Source organism: Prionailurus bengalensis, chromosome B1 (assembly GCF_016509475.1).
Source record: "Prionailurus bengalensis isolate Pbe53 chromosome B1, Fcat_Pben_1.1_paternal_pri, whole genome shotgun sequence".
NCBI classification, from domain to species: Eukaryota; Metazoa; Chordata; class Mammalia; order Carnivora; family Felidae; genus Prionailurus; species Prionailurus bengalensis.
The window spans coordinates 144,457,561-144,479,654 of NC_057344.1; the positions used below are offsets into that span (position 1 = coordinate 144,457,561).

At 37.5% G+C, this 22,094-nt stretch overlaps 1 protein-coding gene across 2 annotated transcripts in view; it reads left to right on the plus strand.

The window, feature by feature from the left end:
* Positions 1-22,094, plus strand: part of NUP54 (nucleoporin 54) — a 30,759-nt gene continuing 8,665 nt past the window's right edge. Inside the window, exons 1-9 of one of the 2 annotated variants that reach the window (XM_043572434.1) lie at positions 1-184; positions 841-1,002; positions 3,809-3,892; positions 3,984-4,130; positions 12,604-12,830; positions 14,598-14,785; positions 15,524-15,720; positions 17,332-17,386; positions 17,829-17,922. In XM_043572434.1, the coding sequence (XP_043428369.1) occupies positions 118-184; positions 841-1,002; positions 3,809-3,892; positions 3,984-4,130; positions 12,604-12,830; positions 14,598-14,785; positions 15,524-15,720; positions 17,332-17,386; positions 17,829-17,922 (1,221 nt within the window). In that variant the 5' untranslated portion in view covers positions 1-117. The remainder of the gene's footprint in view (positions 185-840; positions 1,003-3,808; positions 3,893-3,983; positions 4,131-12,603; positions 12,831-14,597; positions 14,786-15,523; positions 15,721-17,331; positions 17,387-17,828; positions 17,923-22,094) is intronic. The other variant, XM_043572435.1, reaches the window with a different exon arrangement.

Consider the following 22,094-nt stretch of genomic DNA (forward strand, 5'->3'; position numbering starts at 1 on the left):
TGGCTGGGCCAGAAAAGAGGCGGGACTCCGTTATCCGAGGGCAGTTTCCCGCCGGACCGAAAAGCCGAGAGCACCTAGTGTCGCGGGAGCAGTGCTTTGGTCCCCTGCTCCCGCGACATGGCCTTCAACTTTGGGGCTCCCTCGGGCACCTCTGGCACCGCTGCAGCCACCGCGGCCCCCGCGGGTAAGTGATCCTCCCAGACCTTCTCCCGGGGAGAAAGGGAGGCCTCTGGTCAGCCCCCTCGGTCCGAGACTCTCCAGTCCGGCGAACCTGGGGTCTCTTGGCCACTTGGAGACTTTAGGTGCCTGGGAAAAGGGCGGGCTGCGGCAGAGCGGGCCCAGGGGGCTCCTGAGGAGGCCGCTACGGAACTTGAGGCCCAGCCTGTGGCTCCCACGCCGTGCGTGGATCCCTGCAGTGCCCTGTCCTCCTAGGGTTCGCTTCCCGCCGCCGGCGAGTCGGACTCGGAGAGACTGGAGGGCGGCTCCTCTTTCCCATTGCCGGAGACCCGCCCTGCCCTCCCCACCTCAGCCTCCCGGACCCGCGGGAATCCCTGTTTAGCTCCCGCTGCTGGGCTTGGTGAGGTTAGGGCTGGGGACCCCGGGGCGGTGCCCTGCGGCTCCTTTGGTCCTGGCCCCTTTGGTCCTTGCTGCGGGACTTCACGCTCCTGCTCCTTCCTCCTGTCCCCACCTCCTCCGCTTTCTTAACTCGTTTGGAGCTAAATCAAGGTTTGTCTTTGCTCACTTCTGTGAAACCTGCTGACTCTTCTAATCCTCTTGCTTTCTTTTCTTTTTCTTCTTTCCCATTTTAAAATTTTGTTTCTTTGCCTACACGCCTATCAGGATTTGGTGGGCTTGAGACTGCCAACTCCACCGCAAGTGGGTTTAATTTTGGGGGTTTCGGATTAACTGCTAATCCTGCAGTGAACTTTAATATTGGCAATTTCGGTGTTTCTACTACCTCGGCGACTCCGTTCAATTTTGGTAACAGTCTGGCAAGTGCAGGTAGATACTGCGGGTCGTATGTGTAACGAATGTTGGGAGCCGGAGTCCAAGAATATTTTGTGGTTCCTAGTTTGGGAAAGAACACTGGCCTGCCTAATGAGGAAAGGAAATTCACTTTCTAGTGTGGAATCAAAAACATTTGTATCCAGTTTTGACTGCCTTAAAAGATTCGGTTTTAGGAAGTCTTGCAAGTTATAATGTTCCTTTTTTAAGCTTGCATTTAATTAAACACAATATACCTTCCAAGTGATGAAAATTTCGAATGGATTATTATTTTGAGTAGATTATGTTTTCCAAATTATTACGTATCTCTTCCAAAATAAAAGCTCAGCAGTCAGGCTCGTTTTTCTGGGATTCTTGGACTCCTGCAGTCATTTTTTTTTTTTTTTTCATTTTTCCTGCATCTTTCATTGGAATTTCATTTGATTGTCCTTGTGTTTCCCAAGAGAAACAAGTCTTATACGAACAGCAGTAACTTGCCTTGTTTTTTATGGTGTGTAACAACAATAATGTATTTCTTTGGTCAACTCCAGATTAGGACACATTTCTATAAGATTTGTAGTTATGGAAAGAGCCCCCAATTTTTTACTGGATGTTTTGAGAAATGATCAGAGCAATTTATTGTCAAGTAGCATTGAGTTCAAGTAGGTAGGCTAGACATATTTGCATTCAAAGAGATAATTAGGAAGATTTTAGTGTCTATGTGGATTGAAGCTCCTTGGAAATTTGCAAAACACAAACTATAATGTGTGTATATGTGTATATAAATTTAAAATAGGTCTATGTGTCCTTTACATACAGTCACCCTATAGAATAGTCTTGTTCCTCTGCTGCTCGTATATGAATTTCTTGTCCATATTCTCTTACATTATGCCACTTATGCCTGTGCCAATTATATGCATTTGGTAAACATTATTATTTATTCTCTAAAATTTACTTGGGAAGTCTGGTGTTTGTGCAGTATTTGTTAGCACAGTGCGAAAATCATCTTGGCATCTGGTTTTTGAAACCTTTTGAAGAATACTTGAAACCTTGAATTCCAAAGATAAAATAATCCATTATTAAATGATCATGTATCACTGCCATTTGGTATGTTTACTTTTCCCTGTTTGCTTAAAATTGGCACTGGGTAAAACAGCAATATTATTTTGAAATTTGTGTTTCTGAACAAAGCCACCCAGCTTGTAATTCAACAACAGTAAACTTGTTGGTATTTGCTTGATTTCATGTTCATTTGGAGTTACCACTGTTAAGTGTTAAGTTGTGATAATATAACTGTATTTTAACTACTTTATATATATGTTCATTAACTGAATCTTCAGCAAAGGGATAGAAACCCTTGTTTATTTTGTATCTTTGCAGATCCACTATTACGAATAAACATTTTTGGTATTTTGAAACATGATAAGATGCTAATATTTTTATTGTGTAGCCAATCCAGAATATATCATAGTTTTTCTATGGAAGTGAAGAATAATGAAAAAGATTGAGAACAGTGTTCTGTACTTTAGGTGATTTTCATCAAAATGTTTATAGTTTGCAATACTACAGTAGAACCTACCTGGTTATGGCTGCAACATGCAGTCTATTTGTGAGTAATTTTCCAAATTAAAATTATATGATATCAAAAGGGTTGGGTTTTTTCCTTATATCTTTTATATAACATGAGTCCCTGTCTCTTATACTAGAAATATATGAGATTAAAAATTAGAATTCCAGAAAACCTGTGGCATAACTCCGAGATCACTAATGGTTCAAATATTTTTCTTAAAAGTCTTTTTGGTATCACCTTGGTAATCAGGGAAAGACTGACAATAAGGGAAAAAACATAAAACAATTTTAGCTCGTCTGTATTCCATTCCATCCATATGTCAAGTTACATATGGTTAAGATTAGTTTCATCTCTAAACTTAAATCTAAAAATGAAATTTGTAGATCTGTTAGTTGCCAACTTGGTCCAGAGGGCTGTGCTAGTTCTCTCTTTCCCTAGTTTTTCCCCTTTCACTCTTCCTTCAAGAAACACATTCTTGTTGTAGGGAGGTCAGTATGTTTCCTTGGGAAAGTTGGTAAATTTTCATGAAGACTAAGTAGAAAGGAAGCTAAAATAGAACCTAAGTTAATTCACCAAAGCCAAAGTTTCAAACTGGCACCACAGTCTGCTAATACGATTTGTTTAGCACGCTACTTTAAAAATATTTGAATTCGTTCCAAAAAATTAATTAGTTAATTAGGGTCTAAAATTCTGTAAATTTCACAGAGAAAATCTAGATCTTCGGGTTTTGGGGTGGGGGGGGGAGGAATGGGAATAAACAACATTACTACCTTTCTCCTGTGGCAGTATTCTGCTTGAATTTAGAAACTGCTTCCATTTTTAAAAACTGTTCACATTGAACAGTTCTACCAGTCAGTAAACACCTGGTCTATTTCACTTATTAATGTTATCAGCCTAAATCTTACAGGCATTTGAATTTGCAACTCCTGCTCTAAAAGTATATACATAGTCATTTTAGAGTTTGTTAAGCATGCTAGTAGGCTTAACATGTTTTCTCAGCTGTGACTTAAGGGTATGTTGAAGAGTATGTATTGCATTGTGCTATTTCTGTTTTAAATACTTAGTCACTTCTTGCAACATTTGACTTCTTGATTAGTAGTATAGTTTTTTAAAAATTGAAGTTGAAAGTAGAAGAAGGAAAAATTAGATCAATAGATTTTGTCTCTATATGTGGCAACGACATAAAATAATTTGAAAAATAAATGTATGTAATATAAAAGATTCTGTCTGTTTTATTTATCCTTTTTTAATTAGTTGGGTTTGGAGGATTTGGGACAACATCTACAACAGCTGGTTCTGCATTCAGCTTTTCTGCTCCAGCTAACACAGGCACTACTGGTAAGAGGACATCGTACGCCATTTGTAGAAATGAATGAGCTAGAGCTTGTTTTTTTGGTTAACTTATGCAATTTTAATTGTTCCTTCAAAGGACTCTTCGGTGGTACTCAGAACAAAGGGTTTGGATTTGGTACTGGTTTTGGCACAACAACTGGAAGTAGTACTGGTTTAGGTACTGGTTTGGGAACTGGACTGGGATTTGGAGGATTTAATACACAGCAGCAGCAACAGCAAACTAGTAAGTATAAGGGGCCTTTATCTTACTTTATATGACTTTATATGTAAAACTGTAAGATATAGCTGACATCGAGTGCACTGTTCAAAACACTTTAATGATACCTTTTTTTTTTTTTGAAAATTTATCAGTATGTTCCACAAGATTCCAAAAGCTACTTCTCATGCCAATATATAATAGCAACTGGGGAGAAGACTGATTAGCAGGATGAGGATTATAAAACTTCTGTGTTTAGTAACAGTCTATGCAAATTTTTGTTGCTGAAGGTAACACAAAAGTAAATCTGCATAAAAGTACAGCATAATGAATTGTATATATAATAAGGTGAACACCCTTGGAACCAGTACCTAAGTCAGGAGGTGGCCCCTGGCCAGCCACTTGAGAAGCCCTCTACATTGCCCTCCCAGTCATTTCCCAATCAGAGGAACTATAGTCCTGTCTTTCATGGTGATCTGTTCTTTACTTTTCTTTACAGTTTTGTCACGTAAGTGTGTAAACAGTATTGTTTAGTTTTATGTGTCTTAAATCTGTGTAAGTTCCCCTGTTAGCCCTCCCCCCTTTTTTTTCTTTTTCCTATTTGTTAAATCAGACCATTTTTCCTGTAGAGTTTTTCGAGTCAGGACTCTACTGGATTGCATTCCTGTGGTATGGTTTAACATATTTCGTTGTTTTCTGTGTTTTTTGTAAATTGGGTTGGATATAGTCACTTATGTATGTTGATAGTTGTTTTTTGTTTGGTTTCAAGACTACTTTATGGATAGTGTTGTATTCCTTTTTTTTAATGTTTATTTGTTTCAAGAGAGAGAGTGAGCAGGTGATGGCCAGAGAGAGATAGAGAATCCCAAGCAGGCTCCACACTGTCAGTGTGTAGGGCTCGATCCCACAACCATGAGATCATGATCTGAGAAAAACCAACAGTTGTATGCTTAAACCGACTGAGCCACCCAGGCACTCCAGTAGTGTTGTATACTTTATCAAGAGGTATATAATGTCTCTCTTTTTCATTGCATAAGCAGCAGCCATCCGTTAATTCATTAGGGGTTGCAAAATGGTATTTATTCCAACTCTATGATTCCTTTTCCGTTTATTTGTTGGAATACTTTAATAACAAGAAACTTTATCCACTATTTGGTTCATCCTTTCCCATATTTATTATTAGTTTTCAAAATAAAGAGTTGGTTCCCTATCATTCTCTAAAGGAAACCAATTAATTTTTCTTATAATGTTAGGAACTTAAATATTTCAGCTACCTATATTTGTATTTTTTAATCTGTTGAAGTTATTATCCTTATTGATGCTTAAATGTTGCATCTTTGGCCAAAGATGCAAGCCTCTTCAGACTGGCTCAAGTCCTTTGACACAACGTAGAGTTAGTCTTTTATTTATTTGTTTTTTAAAGTTTATTTATTTATTTTGAGAGAGAATGGTGAGGAGGGGCAGAGAGAGGGAGAGAGAGTGAGAATCCCAAGCAGGCTCTCCACTGTCAGCACAGAGCCCAATGCGGGGCTTGAACCCATGAACCATGAGATCATGACCCGACCCAAAATCAAGAGTTGGATGCTTAACCGACTAAGCCACCCACGCATCCCTAGAATTGGTTTTTGATAGCTTCCTTACTATCTGGTATGGCAGTGTGTTCCAGGGTTCTCTTGTATGGGCTAATTTATTTAATTCTCACGAGAATCCTATGAAATGGTACTCATGGTATTTCCATTTTATAGGTGAAGAGGGATTGTGACTTTTCCATATACCTCCCAGGAAGTAGTATAGAAACACGAATGCGAGTTTTTTGACTTCCTACGTAATGCTCTTTTCACTTTTCCAGTCTTCTACCTCTTAAATCACTTTTGCTTCACTTTTCTTAGGTAACTTGATTGATTGGCTAAAATTCATCCTACTAAAGTTATTCAAGATTAGTAGTTATTAAACATAAATTTAAGGAATTGTGTAGCCAAAAGGACGAAGATAATAATAGTCTCAGAATTCTTTCTAGTATTCTAATCATTCCTCTTTTCTGTTATCTTCCTGCAAAAATAGAAAGTTTGTTGGAAATCCAAGTACTTTGGGAGAAGAAAGGGAAAGTGAAGTTTTTTCTTTTGAAATTTTCTTTAAAATAATCTCTCTCCAACTATCCGTTACTGTAGTTAAACTTGCTTTGGTTAGGAAAAATGGGAAGTTGAATTTGGTGCTATTCATTTGTATAATGAAAGGGGCTTATTCAGTTATGTAGCAGCCACTTACTGACTGTATGTTTGTATGTCAGGCATTGGGTATATAAGGTTGAAAGCCACAGTCCCTGCTTATAGTCTACAGGGAGGTAGAATAACGAACATTTAATTAGAATAATAAACTCCAAGTTATAAAAAATACACATATGTTTGAAAGCACTAAAACAGACCCCTACAAGGTACTATGGAATACAGAGGAAGAGCTGAGTCTTGAAAGAATTAGTTGGATAAAGTCAGGAAAGGGTATTCCATGTAGAGGGGTAACTGACAGAAGCATCAGTGTATGGCATAGCATGATGAATTTGGGACCTGCTGTAAGGAGTTTTGAGCTTAATCTGCAAAGATTATGGAGCTGTTGCCTTACTTTTCAAACCCCCGCTTTTATGAGGTGCTTGCTGTCTGGCTGTTCCATCTGAGATGTGTTTATTTTCAGTTACCTGCTGACTTCCTGGACAGTACCTCTTATTCAATGAAAACTTTGGCAACTGGCTCTCAGTTTTGCTTTTCTTTTCAACTTCTGTCTGGGTTATTTAAACATCACATGGCTATATACTGAGATAGCCATGCCATCTAACTTTTATTCCAGAGACTTCTAACATTTCACTTAAACCATAATTTTTACCCTGGACCTTGGCAACATCTGAAAATGTTCAGAATCACTAATGTGAACATCCCACAACCTATTCTTTTAGCCTGCCTTTTTAACTACTTCCAGTGTAGCTATTCCTAGACCTCATTAGGACCTTTAGACAGTGACATTTTCGTTTAGACCATTTTCTATTCTTCCATCAGCTTCTTGTCTATACTCTCTAATTAGCTTAGATTCCATAGCCTGCCATTTCAGTCACTGATTGTCAGTATGCTAAACTTCTTCGTCATTGTATTATGTGCCTGAGGGGGAAAAGAATCCAAGCTGGTGTAAGCCCAACTGTGTGTCTAGATACTGCTTGAGAAAATCACGTAATACAAAGGATTAAATAGTATCTCTAAATTCTTTTTTTTTTTTTTTTAACATGTTGTTTTATTTTTTGAGAAACAGAGAGACCATGAGCAAGGAAGGGACAGAGAAAGAGGGAGACACAGAATCCAAAGCAGGCTCTAGGCTATAAGCTGTCAGCACAGAGCCCGATGCGGGGCTTGAACCCATGAACGCAAGTTTGTGACCTGAGCTGAAGTCGGACGCTCAATCGACTGAGCCGCCCAGGCTCCCCGTTAATTTTTTTTTAATGTTTGTTTAATTTTGAGAGAAAGAGAGCGCAAGCAGGAGAGGGGCAGAGAGAGGAGATACAGAATCCCAAAGCAGGCTCCAGGCTCTGAGCTGTCAGCATAGAGCCCAATGTGGGACTAGAACTCAGGAACCATGAGATCATGATCTCTGCTGAAGTTGGACACTTAACCGACTGAGCCACCCAGGCGCCCCAGTACCACTAAATTCCTAATCGCTGACCTAAGTTGGGGCCTCAGCACTGTCTGGTAATTCTACGAAGTTTCTATTTTGTTTTTATGTTTATTTATTTTGAGACAGAGAGAGCACACACGCAAGTGGGGGAAAGGCTAAAAGAGTCTGAGGCAGGCTCTGCATTGACAGCACAGAGCCCAACATGGAGCTCATCTCATCAACTATGAGATCATGACCTGAACCGAAATCCAGAGTCCAACATTAACCAACTGAGCCACTGAAGCGCCCCAGGTTGCTGAAGTATTTTAAAGCAAATCCCAATACGTCCCCTCACTGTCACTTTACTATGCTTCTCTCTTTAAAAATATGGGCATCACTCCAACTTGCTATTAATAATTCCTTGGTATCCTCTAATACCTAGTTCTTAATCACATTTCCATTTATGTTTCATTGAAGTTTTCTTCAGCTGGTTTACTCAAATAGTGATCCAAACAAGGTCTCCACATTTATTTTCTTGTTGTGTCTCAAGTTTCTTTTTAGTATAGAGTGTTCCCTTGCTCCTTTTTACCCCCTTCATGAATTGTTGGAGAAACTGGGCCACTTGTCCTATGAAATGTCCCCCATTCTAGATTTGTATCCTTGTAGTATCATTTAACTTTATCCCCCACTTTTCTGGTTAATGAAGTTAGCTTTAGGTACTTTATATTCAAGTTTGACTTTTTGGCACAGATACTTTGCCAGTTGTGCTACGTGCTTCATACTATATCACATTGAAAGTTTTTTCCCTCTTTTGGTGATGCTAAGATTGATCTTTGGGTTCAGGTGGTGACAGCCAATCTGTCTTGTAAAGTTCCTCATCAGTCTTTAACCTAATGGTTTCATTCATTGGTGATCATTGCCTCAGTCAGTTATTTTATTAGGAGTTGCAAAATGGTGATCTCCCATTTCTGCCCTCCCTTCCACACTAAAATTCTTCTGTGAAACAAAGGTTTTCTCCCCCCAGGTGACTGTTTGGTCACCCTGAAATAGAATTTGTATAGGAAGAGTAGGCTAAAAATTTTTTCTTTAATTTTTTTTATTTTAGAGAGTGCGAGCAGAGGGGAAGGGCAGAGGGAGAGTGGGGGAGAATCTTAAGCAGGCTACACGCTCAGTGCAGAGTCCAACACAGGGCTGTATCCCATGACCTGAGCTGAAATCAAGAGTCAGATGTCCAGCTGACTGAGCCATCTAGGCGCCCCTAAAAATTCTTTTCAATTGACAGTTTTTATAAGAAGTTGTTGTTGGCCTGATTATTTCCAGTGGTGTCCAAGGAATTGAATTTTAAGTTTTTGATCTTTACTTTTAAAAACTGTAATTTTGAATGCATGAGTTTTCATAAATTGACTGTGCTTGAGTTGGTTGCATTCATTATCCTTTTTGATGCTCAAATTATCACAGTTTTGGTCAATATGAGCCCTTGAACAATACCCTGGTCTGTTATTTCTTACCTTATTGTTTAGTACTCCTTATTGCTTCCACTGGTTCATCTTCCCCCTCCTTTTTGCCAGAGGTTTGCACATGCTGTTCATCTTTGCCCCTACCTCATGGCTTGGCTGACTGCTTCCTTTAGGCCTTAGTGAAATTCTAATGGAGCAGTCTTCTCTTGTCTCCCTCCTCCCCCACCCGACCCGACTTGATTAGCTCCCTCATTCAGTACTCTCATAGCCTCTGTATTTCTCTAAGGAACTTACCACAATTGTAAGTATTTGTTTGATGTGCTGAGTTTGTTTACCATTCTGTCCTTAGTATTTAGCTCTGTGTCTAACATTTAGGGGATACTCAGTAAATACTTGTTGAATGAGTGAATGAATGTATGTTATCAAAGATAAAACCAGAAGAGACTATGTATTGTGAGGAAATCTAAGGGAGAAGAGCATTTCCTAGGAGGATGTGTGTTCAGTGAAAGTTGAAGATTTTCTTTGGGAGCTAAAGGAACAATCTACAGCATGAGGACCCTGAGAAGGTAGAGAGGTATGAGAGGTCTAATAATGCTAAGGGGTTGAAAAGAATGTATTGAACTTTATAATTTGAGTTCCTAAGTGCCTTTCAGCGAGTGAACTCTGAGTAGACTAGTGTGGTTGTAATCTAGTGTGAAATGTAAAAAGGCAGCTAAATGAATCAGTACAGATCATAGTTTATCTCATTTAAAAGTTGAGGAGATTGGGGCGCCTGGGTGGCTCAGTCGGTTAAGCGGCCGACTTCGGCTCAGGTCATGATCTCGTGGTCCGTGAGTTCGAGCCCCACATCGGGCTCTGTGCTGACAGCTCAGAGCCTGGAGCCTGTTTCAGATTCTGTGTCTCCCTCTCTCTGACCCTCCCCCGTTCATGCTCTGGTCTCTCCCTGTCTCAAAAATAATAAATAAACGTTAAAAAAAAAAAAAGTTGAGATAAAACCTAGGAATTTCTTAGCCAAGGCTACAATAAATACAATAAATATTGAGCTTATAATACCAGGATTCAAGTCTTGTGGCTTCTAGTCCAGTTCTTTACAGTGTTTATATGTGCCCATTTGGGAATTTATACTATTCATCTAGGGGGGTAATAGTAGCCCCTCTCTAGCCCTGTAGAAGCCCCAGTGACCATATGGTACTTAAAATCTTTAGACCTGAAAGAAACTTAACTATCATCTAATATAGTGGCCCTAAAACTCAGATCATTTTGGTAATATTTTCATGATTTTTCTCTTACCTACTTACCATTTCTCTTACCTAATTACCATAAAGAATTTTCTTTAGGGGCATCTGGGTGGATAAGTTGGTTAAGTGCCCGACTTCGACTCAGGTCATGATCTCACGGTTCGTGAGTTCGAGTCCCGTGTTGGGCTCGCTGCTGTCAGCACAGAGCCTGATGTAGGGCTCAAACTCACAAATTGTGAGATTATGACCTGAGCCTAAACCAAGAGTTGGATGCTCACCCAACTGAGCCACCCAGACTAGGTGCTCCTAGACTTGTTCTTTGATAGAAAGTGAGATAAGCAGATGTGAGGCATTAAAGGCATACTGGCACCCAACCTAGACTTTTTAAAACGTATTATGAGAACAGAGAAAGATACCATATGTTTTCACTCTTATGTGGATCCTGAGAAATTTAACAGAAACCCATGGGGGAGGGGAAGGAAAAAAAAAAAGAGATTAGAGTGGGAGAGAGCCAAAGCATAAGAGACTCTTAAAAACTGAGAACAAACTGAGGGTTGAAGGGGGGTGGGAGGGAGGGGAGGGTGGGTGATGGGTATTGAGGAGGGCACCTTTTGGGATGAGCACTGGGTGTTGTATGGAAATCAATTTGACAATAAATTTCATATATTGAAAAAAAATTAATAAATAAAAAGGAAAAGTAAATATAGGGCAAGCAACAATCTTTGCCACATCTAGTGCCTAGTGGTGAGCATATTACGGACACTCAATAAATTTTTCTTGATTGATTAAAAAAATAAATAAAATGTATTATGAGATAATTAAAAGATATTTTTTTGTTAGGTGAATTAGTCCATTTAGTGACTCAGCTGTTGCCTGATAGCTATAATTTCATGTTCTGGGGATATTTGTCTCCCACTTTGGAAATACTGATCTGATCTAACAACTTCACCCATTTTGTTGGAGAAATTGGAGCCCAGAGAGGTTAAGTGACTTACCCAAAGCTATACAACCTGCTAAAGCTTTAAAACAAAAAAAATTTTTTTTAAGTTTTTTAATTTATTCTGAGAGAGAGCACATGAGCAGGGGAGTGACAGAGGAGACGGGAGAGAATCCCAAGCAGGCCCCGCACTGACAGTGCATAGCCTGATATGGAGCTCAAACTCACAAACCCGTGAGATCTTGACCTGAGCTGAGATCAAGACTCGGACAGTTAACCAACCAACTGAGCCACCCAGGCGCCCCATGACCTGTTAAAGCTTTTAGTTTAGAATCTTGATGATTAGTTCATTTGTTCTTTTTGTTATATATTTCTTTGTTATGAGAGAAGGAAAAGTGATTGTTAAGTTGATACTGATAAAACACTGATATAATGATTCTTGCTGCTTGTTTCCTCCAATTTGTGTTTATTATACACATTAATAGCAATAAAGGTTTAAAAAACAATTCCACAACTTCACAAACTTTACTTTTCCATTTCATATCCGTATGCATTCTTTCTTTTTTTTTTTTTTTTTTTTTTTTTTTTTTTTGGTGTGGGTCTTATATGGATCCACCTTGTATACTGGTAATGGAATTACTTGTGTGAAGAAGATAATCATTAGAAAAGCAAGTTAACATTGTAAGGATTGTCCTGGTATATTAGTTTCCTAATGTTGCCATAACAAAGTATCACAGACTTAGTGGCTTAAAACAACACAGATTTATTAGCTACAGTTCTAGAGATCAGAGATTGAGAAATGGGTTTCATTGGCCTAAAATCAAGGTGGTGGTAAGGCAATTTATGTACATAAACCCTGTGTTACTTCTTCAGGCTCCAGGGGAGTATCCATCCCCTTGCCTTGTCCAGCTTCTAGTCTTTCTCTCCATTTCTTGGCTTATAGTCCCTTCCTCCATCTTCAGACCTCACTTTGACTCTGACCTCACACTTCCCTCTTTAGAACCTTCATGATTGTGTTGAGCCCACTCTGATAATCTGGGATAATCTCAACTCAGTCTCTAAATTTAATCACATCTGCAAAGTTTCTTTTGCTGTGTTAAGGTAACATAGGTTCTGGGGATTAGGATGTGGACATTGTGGGAGTGGGGGAGGTTGTGGGGGGTATTATTCTGCCTACCATATCTAGGTTCTGAATTGATTTTTTCTCTTGAAATACTAATTATGGCGTGCACTTTTAGCATTAGGTGGTCTCTTCAGTCAGCCTACACAAGCTCCTACCCAGTCCAACCAACTGATAAATACTGCAAGTGCTCTTTCTGCTCCAACACTGTTGGGAGATGAGAGGGATGCTATTTTGGCAAAATGGAATCAGCTGCAGGCCTTTTGGGGAACAGGAAAAGGATATTTCAACAACAACATTCCACCAGTGGAATTCACACAAGAAAATCCCTTTTGCCGATTTAAGGTATTAGTACTTCTTTTGATCCTTACTTGAAGAGTGTGTGTAAGAGAATGTAGTGTTTGGATTAAAATAATACCAAGAAAACAATTGCTTGGTTTTTAGCACTCCTTGAACACGGTACAGTTATGCTTTTGCTTTAAAAATATAGAAGTTATTAAAATGAAGTGATTTCTTACATATATGTGATTGAAGGTGACCAGAATATGACTGAAGGAAGGTGTGATTAGAATATAACTTAAAACTGAGGAAAAAGTGTTAACAGAAGGGGAGTGGTCTGCTTGGCATCTATAAAGGGGAGACCCAAAATTAGAATTTAGTGGTATTCATCCAACACTGTCCAGGAAAGTACACCCTAACCAGCAGACAGAAGTAGATGTTCTGTTTGGCATGTATAATTCTCTTGACACTATTACAGCTGGATGCTAAAGCCATTGAAACAGTGTAGTCTATTTTCTTTCTGATTCCTTGCCTACCAAACAACCTTTTCATTTGAATTTAACTTCTCAGAGATTCTGTTTCATCAGCTATTGAGAGTATTTAGGTCAACTTGATGGTGTATTTTTCATAACAAATTAATGTATTGCAATCCAGCTTATACTTCAGCCACTTTGGCAAAAAACCAAACAAACCCACTTTTTGCTGCCTATGTCAATCACTAATCAATATGTACATAAGCCCTTGTTTGGAGCTGCAAGGCTGAGGATCAGACCCTTTGAACATGGTTAAACAACAAAAAGTGACTAGCATACCTTATTAAAGAACATCTCTTTATCTCATCACTTTAACAAAAAGTTTTTGAGTGTTTATAGTTGAAATTTTAATACTTTTGTTTAGTGAGAGCTATACAGTGGACATTTTTTTAAATCTGATGTATAACATACATACGGTAAAATGCAAACTAGTGTAGAATGAATTTAAATTAAAAAAAATTTTTTTTAGTGTTTATTTTTATTTTTGAGAGAGAGACAGAGCATGAGCAAGGGAGGGGCAGATAGAGATGGAGAAACAGAATCCGAAGCAGGCTCCAGGCTCCAAGCTGCCAGCACAGACCCTAACGTGGGGCACAAACCCGTGAACCTCGAGAACATGACCTGAGCCGAAGTCAGATGCTTAACCAACTGAGCCCCATTTTTAAATTATTTTTTTAGAGTTGCATAAGTGGTGACCAAAGAGAAGACTTCTATCTAAAAGAGTGCTTAGAAAGCCATGGTTTGTCATATTTAATATTATATTAAAAACTAACATGCTTCATAAAGTTTTGTATTACATGAAACTATAAAATGAGGTAGATAGTCCTTATAATATTTTTAAATTTGACAGTGTTATTCTACTTTAGAAGTATTTATATTCAGGAAGTCATTTTTTTATATATCTAAAACTTAGTTTAAGATCCTGTAAGTATATAGTAAAATAAATTAGATCTTGGTCCATGACTTTTGCAGTTACTTTTACAGTTACATGCAGAATTGTTTCATCAGAGTTCAGAAACACCCAACGATAACAAATATCAAAGTTTTTCAGAGGAGAAAGCTATTTGGTTACTCTGTTGGAGAGGAAATTTAAATTTCACTTTAAGTTTATATTTTTGGTTAAAATAGTTTCTTTTCATAATTGTGTGATGCTATAGGGCACAGAGTGGTGGGAAGAATCATTATTTCCTTCTTTAGCAGACATTAAGCTGTTTTCCTTGTTTAGGCAGATATTTAAGATATTAAACTTCTGATTTAAAATCTACATATTTTTGATATTGTTTATTTTGTCATTTTACAGGCAGTAGGTTATAGTTGTATGCCCAATAATAAAGACGAAGATGGGCTAGTGGTTTTAGTTTTCAACAAAAAAGAAACAGATATTCGAAGCCAGCAACAGCAGTTGGTAGAATCATTGCATAAAGTTTTGGGAGGAAACCAGACCCTTACTGTAAATGTAGAGGGTATTAAAACACTGCCAGATGATCAGTAAGTATACATTAAATGTACTGTTTATTTCTGTGTGCCTGGGTCCAGAAAGAGTGATCAACAGTGTTTTTGTTGATAAAACGCAAATTAAATCTTAGAGCAGAATGTTATTTCTCAGCTAGTGACCATTCAGTATTGACAGCAACATTTGTTTAAAAACTTTTTTCTTAATCTTGGAGTTCTTAACCCACAGGATGCTAATAATTCCTTAGATTTTCCATTCAGAAACAGGAAGAAACATTAATCATGGCTGTATGCCCACAAAGATGTTACTGGAAAGTGTGATTACTATTCATGTCCATTCATGGCTAAATATGACTGACTTCCTTTCCCTTTTCTTCTATATAATTTTCATACTTAGTGGTGAAAACATTTACTTGAGGATATTTTGGGTTAGAAGAATTATTATCAGTGAGATATAATAACTGAGATCAGATAAGCTTCAACAGAATCTCCAAAGTACTTCTCAATTCTGGAAGATATAGGACTTTGCAGCTAAGCAAACCTTTTACAAATATATGTCTGTCTCATTTTAACTTTATCATTTAGGTTAATTTAGAGGTGAACTTGTGAAGTAAGGGTTCTTTATTTTCCAAGATTTAAGAAAATGCTATTTTAATTCTCTTGTAAAACAACGATCTTTGAATTCAAGTAGCACCTTTCTAAAATCACATGCTGTAGTGATATTTGGAGCTATGAGTTGTGTGCTGTTTTATAACTTAATTATTTTTCCCCCAGGACGGAAGTTGTCATTTATGTTGTTGAGCGTTCTCCAAATGGTACTTCAAGAAGAGTTCCAGCTACAACACTATATGCCCATTTTGAACAAACTAATATAAAAACACAGTTGCAGCAACTTGGTGTAACCCTTTCTATGACTAGAACAGAACTTTCTCCAGCACAGATCAAACAACTTTTACAGAATCCTCCTGCTGGTATGTTTTAGAATCACAAGAGTTGAGGAAATGATAGATTTAGAAATATATATGCTTCCTCTATTTTGGGCGATAGTAGTTGGTTATTAATAAAATCAGTGTGTATCATGTGTTCTATTTTCGGACATAGTTTTGAATGTTTTCATTGTACTAATTCATTGTCGCTTAGCTTTTTTTTTTTATCATGGTTAATGTGTTTGTTAGAAATTTTGGGAAATGTTGAACTAAAGAAAAATAGTCCATAAGCTACCCAAAGGTAATTCACTTTTAGTATTTTTATTTTTTTCTAGCTTATTTGTTCTGAGTATTCAAGTAAAATATGTGTTCTCACCATAAAAAATAGTAGATAGCATAACTAAATTGAGTATATGGCCTATATGACAGATCCTCTTTATCTCCTTTCCACAGAAACAGCTACTATTAATAATTTGTTGTACATGTGTATGTACATGGAAGTGCTAAAAAAAAAGGGATTCTGCACTGTACATTTACTGCAACTTGCCTTTTCAGTTACAGTATTTCTTAGCACTTTCCATGTTAGTACATGAAAATATTCTTTCTAAAATCTACATGGAATACCATGGATGTACCGTACTTCACTTCTAAGTCATTTCCACCTTTTTTTATGATATTAACATCCTTGTAAATATGTCTTAGAACATGTGGATCTGTATTTTTTTAGAATAGATCCCTGGTAATGAAATTTTTGAGTCAAGATTGTGTATATTTTATGTATTGTTAGATACAAATTGCTCTTCAAAGAAAGTTGTACACATTATAACACAAAGGTGTTTCTTCTCATTTTTCTAATATTTTCTCATTTTGATTTATTTTTGCCTACAGTGGAGGTCGTCAGTCTTTTTAATTTTGCCACTCTGATTGGAAAAACTTAGTACTTACTTTGATTTGTATTTCCCTGATACAGTAAAATTAAAGCTAAGTAAAATTGATTACTAAGTAACAAAGTATGTTTTACTAAGTAAAACATCTTTTTGTATGTTTATTAGCCACATGTTTGTATCTTTTATGAATTACCTATTCATGTCCTTTACCCATTTTTTTTTATGTTTATTTTGAGAGAGTGAGCATGTGTGCAAGTGGGGAATGGGCAGAGAGAGGGGGAGAAAGAGAATCCCAAACAGGCTCCCACTCATAGCCTGGAGCCACTGTGGGGCTCAATCTCACCAACCATAAGATCATGACCTGAGCTAAAATCAAGAGTTGTATGCTCAATTGACTGAGCCACCTGGACACCCCTGCCCATTTTCTGTTAGATGTTTTTGTCTTCCTTTCTGATTTATAGGAACTCTTTCTATATTCTGGAGGGTAATCTATTTTCCTATAGGTTGTAGGTATTTTCTTTCAATCTGTAATATTTTTTAAGCTTTATCCTACAAATATTTTCATTTTTGTAATGGTTATATTTGAGAGTCATTTTTTATCACAGCTTTTGAGTCTTTTGTCTTACTTTTAGGAAGGCCTTTCCCATACAAATATGAAAATGGGGAATAGTTTTTATTTTTTTGATTTTGGTTTTGTGTTTTTGGTTTTTGTTTTGTTTGTTTTGTTTTGTTTTGTTTTTCCAGAAAAAAATATTTGTCTTTTTGGTAGGTGTTGATCCTATTATTTGGGAACAAGCCAAGGTGGATAACCCTGATTCTGAAAAGTAAGTATATCTTCATCTTGTTTTCATATAAAAACTAGTATTTGCTACTAGGGAAGCCAACAAATGCCAACTATTAATTACAATTCTTACCTTTGAGTTGAATTTCAGTTTCATTGCTTTTTAAAGAGTGTTCACTGGTAAGGCAGTGTAGTGTAGTGTAAACATTGAAATCTGAGTACCAGTCCCCTAATTATACTTGCTTTTAAAAATACAACTTCTGACCGAACTTTATTTCCTCATTTGTAAAATAAAATGAGGAGGTTGAATAAAATCATTGTGATTTAACATGATTGATTTCATAGTCCTTGATCTGCCTTTGAACCCTAGAAATGTATTGTTAAATTATGTGGATGTTATTATGAAAACCCTAATTTCTTATACTTTGTAATAACAGTAAAAGGCTTAAGGTATGAAAATTAACCAGTTGGATTTATTTCTTCAGGTTAATTCCGGTACCCATGGTGGGTTTCAAAGAACTTCTTCGAAGACTGAAGGTTCAAGATCAGATGACTAAGCAACATCAGACCAGATTAGATGTAAGCATTTAGCTTCATTCTCTGCTTCTAGGAGTAGTAAAAGAGATTATAGACACTTCTTTTTACCATGCAGATTACCATTTTGTTTTACAGGGAAACAATATAGTGTACACTGTAAGTTAACAATTATAGTTTTGTGCAAGTACTTAATATAGAGCCTCCAAAATATGTAAATCTTATTTGATACATTTTAACAATGAATTTAGAATTGTTAGCATTGCTATTAGTTTGTAATTTCCATTTCGAGCCTGAGAATGCATACTTTCTTAATTAAACAATTATATTTATGAGGCCTTACCAAAATGAAGGCTACAGTTATGATTCTTTATGTTGGCGTAGTATAATTGTAGATTGATGAAGCAAATTTAAATTACTGAATGCTTAAATCTACTTAATGTTTTATTAAGTAGACCTAGTAATCAAATACTTAAAAGTTCTTGAGGGTTACCTCCACATTCTCATATGTGGAAATCCTGATAACATATTCACTCAGACTGAATAGTGAAAAGCTTCCTGCTTTATGAAGCAACCCATTTCACTGTCAGCTAGCTCTGATAAAAATTCTCTTTCTTACATTGATCTAGTATCTGCCTTGGTATAATTTATACCCTTTTTCCCTGGCATTGCTTTGTAAGCGATAGCTATGCTTCCTGTGATAGCACTGTAGATATTTGAACATTGTTCTTTTGAACAGTTCTTTTTTAGTATTCCCTTCTCTGGCATGTAAATTCAAGCATGTTTTTTGTTTGTTTTGTTTTTTAAGTTTATTCTGAGAGAGTAGGAGAGAGAGAGACAAAGTGAGTGGGAGGGGCAGGGAGAGGAAGAGAGAGAGAATCCCAAGCAGGCTGTGCACTGATAGTCCCAATGTGGGGCTTGAACTCCCGAACCGTGAGATCATGACTTGAATTGAAACCAAGAGTTGGACGCTTAACTGACTGACCCACCTAGGTGCCCCCAAGTCGTTTTTCATGTGACATGATTTCCAGCGCCTTCATCATCTTAGGCTGGACACACTGAATTTATTCCCATCACTTTTAAAATGAGTTACAGTAGTGCTACAAATAGGGTTTGACCAAAGTTCTTCAAAGTAAGACCACAGAAGTTATTACTTGCCTTTAGTTTTGTCAGTCTTGGTAGAGGTTTGTCAATTTTATTGATCTTAGTAAAGAACCAAGTTTTTGGTTTCATTGATTTTTTTTTCTGTAGTATTGTTAGTAATTTCATTAATCTCTGCTTTTAACCATTTCCTTCATTCTGCTTGCTTTGGGTTTTTCTCTTTTTCTAACAAGACCTTTCCTTTCTAATATAGCACTTTAATGCTGTTAATTTCCTTCTAAGCACTGCTTTACCTCAATCGCGCAAATTTTGATAATGTTATAGTTTAATCTCCGATGCATTAAAGATATTTTCTAATTTGTGGAATTAGAACTTAGAATTGTGGAACAGAACTCCACACTTGTGGGAGTTCTGTTTGACTGTTGGATCTTTTTGACTAATAGATTATTTTAGAAGTATGTTTCATTTCCACATCTTTGGAAATTTTCCTTTTACTCTCATTGATTTCTAGTCTAGTTAGTTCTATTATTGTCAGAGAACTTTGCATGATTTCAATTTTTTTAAGGTGTTTAACCCACATGCCTTTGAATAGAATGTGCATTCTGCTGTTCTGGGTGAAGTTTTCTGTTAGTGTCCGTGAGATCCAGTTGGTTAATTCTTCAGTTCTACTATATTGATTTTTCTGTTTAGTAGTTCTATTGTGAGGGTTGAAGTCTCGAGCTAGAATTGTGGGTTTTGTCCTTTGCTCCTTTCAGTTCTTTAAGTGATTGCTCTTGGGCCTTTCTCAGTGGATGGAAGGTGGGGTAATGGTGTTGGTGCTTTATCCCCCGGGGCACATTTGGCAATGTCTGGAGACTTCTTTGGTTGTTAGAACTGGGTGAGTGCTATAGGCATCTGCTGAGATGAGGTGAGGGTGCTGATAAACATCCTACTGTGTACAGAACAGTGCCTCTGCGACAGTTATCTGGCCCAAATCAATACAGTGGTTCCCCGCTTAACCGCCATCTGGAAGCAGATGATCGTCCTGATGAATCATCGGGTCAGTAGTAGCCTAATGCTGTGTCACAATGCCTGTGTCATTCACTTCACTTCATCTCATCAAGTAGGCATTTTATCATCTCACATCATAAGAACAGTAGTGCAGAACAGTATTTTGAGAGACCACATTCATGTAACTTATTCCAGTAGATTGTTATAATTGTTCCATTTTATTGTTAATCTCTTACTGTGCCTAATTTATAAATTAAGCTTTATCAAATATGTGTATGTATAGGAAGAAACATCCTATATATAGGATCTGGTACCATCCATGGTGTTAGGCATGGGGGTTGTGTGGATGAGGGGTACTGCTATAGTACTGGAGCTGGGCAAACCTCTAGATATTACAGTGTGTCTCCTCCATCAGAACTAAAAGGCTTTTCTTGGAGTTGTCAGCATTATGCTCACTTCTCAGTTTTGGGCTTTGTTGAAACCTGTGGGGTGTGCCAGAATTGGGGAAAATGGTAACCTCACCACCAGTTCAGTGGTACTTCAGTTCATGTCTCCTTCCCCAATCCTCCTGCCACTATTTATTTTTCAAATAGTTGCCCGTGCAGTCTAAGTTTTATAGCTATATTCAGTAGGTGAGATAAGAGTGGCATATACTAAAGTCCATCTTGTCCAGAATCAAAATTTTTCCTATCTTGGGGTACCTAGGGGGCTCAGTCAGTTAGGCTTCCATCTCGATCTCAGCTCAGATCTTGATTATGAGGGTCGTGAATTCAAGCCCCACGTTGGGCTCCACACCAGGTGTGGAACCTACTTTAAAAAACATTGTTGGGGGATGCCTGGGTGGTTCAGTAGGTTAAGCATCTGACTTCAGATCAGGTTATGATCTCATACTTCATGAGTTCAAGCCCTACATCGGGCTCTGTGCTGACAGCCTGGAGCCTGGAGCCTGCTTCACATTCTCTGTCTCCCTCTGCCCCTCCCTGGCTTGTGCACTCTCCCTCTCATAAAAATAAACATTTAGAAAAAGTTATTCCTATCTTTTCATAGTTTTTATGTTGGATTTATCTTTTCTTTACTGAATTTCAGGAGTTCACTGTTTACTCTAGATTTTAATCCCTAGTCTGATTTAAATGGTACAGAGGTCTCCTACTTCTCACCTTTCTGCCAACTCTGCTTTTTGGTGTCCTCAGTTGAACAGAAATCCTTAATTTTAACATAACAATACCCACTAGTTTCTTGCCTTGTGTTTTTCTTCTTGGGATTTTGCTCAATAAGTCATTCTTCAATCCAAGGTCTGAGTGTCTCCTACATTATTTTTCTGACATTTTATTTAGAATTTAACCTTCCACATTGGGGTCTTCTGTCTTCATGGAGTTTGACTTTGTACAATAAGTGGTATGAACCCAACTTTATTTTTCTCTAGTGGGTCAAGTTTGCCAATGTCATCCATAAATAATATCCAGTGTTATTTTACCCAGTGATTTATCAAAGCAAATTTATCCAACCAAATTCTCATATATGTATATGTTATCTATTCTGTTCTTAAGTCAGTTTTACCTTTTTCTTTCTTTCTTTTTTTTTTTTTTTACGTTGTGGCTTTGTAGTGTATCTCAATGTGTGGTAGAGTGAATCTCTTATCTTTGTTCTTTTCAGAGTTGTTTCATCTTTATGGATCTTTACTGTTCTGTAACAGTCTCAGAATCTATTTGTCAAAATGCTAGAATTTTAGTTGGAACTGCATTAAACATATTTGTAGAGAACTGAATCTTAATAAATTATTCCATTATGAACACACTATGTTCTTTTACTCACTGAGGTCTTTACTCATTGAGGTAGTCTTTTGAAACAGTTTAAAAAACTTTTTTCTTGAGGTGGGGGGAAGGAACAGAGAGGTAGAGAGAGCATCTTAAGCTGGCACCATGTCCAGCACAGATGCAGGGCTCAGTCTCACAACTCTGAGATAATGACCTGAGCCAAAACAGAGTCAGATGCTTAAGTGACTGAGCCACCCAGGTGTCCCTTAAATATTTTCTTTAAAAACCTTGTGCCTTCTGGGGCACCTTAACTCAGTTAAGCTTCAACTCTTAATCTTGGCTCAGGCCATGATCTCACAGTTCATGCTTTCG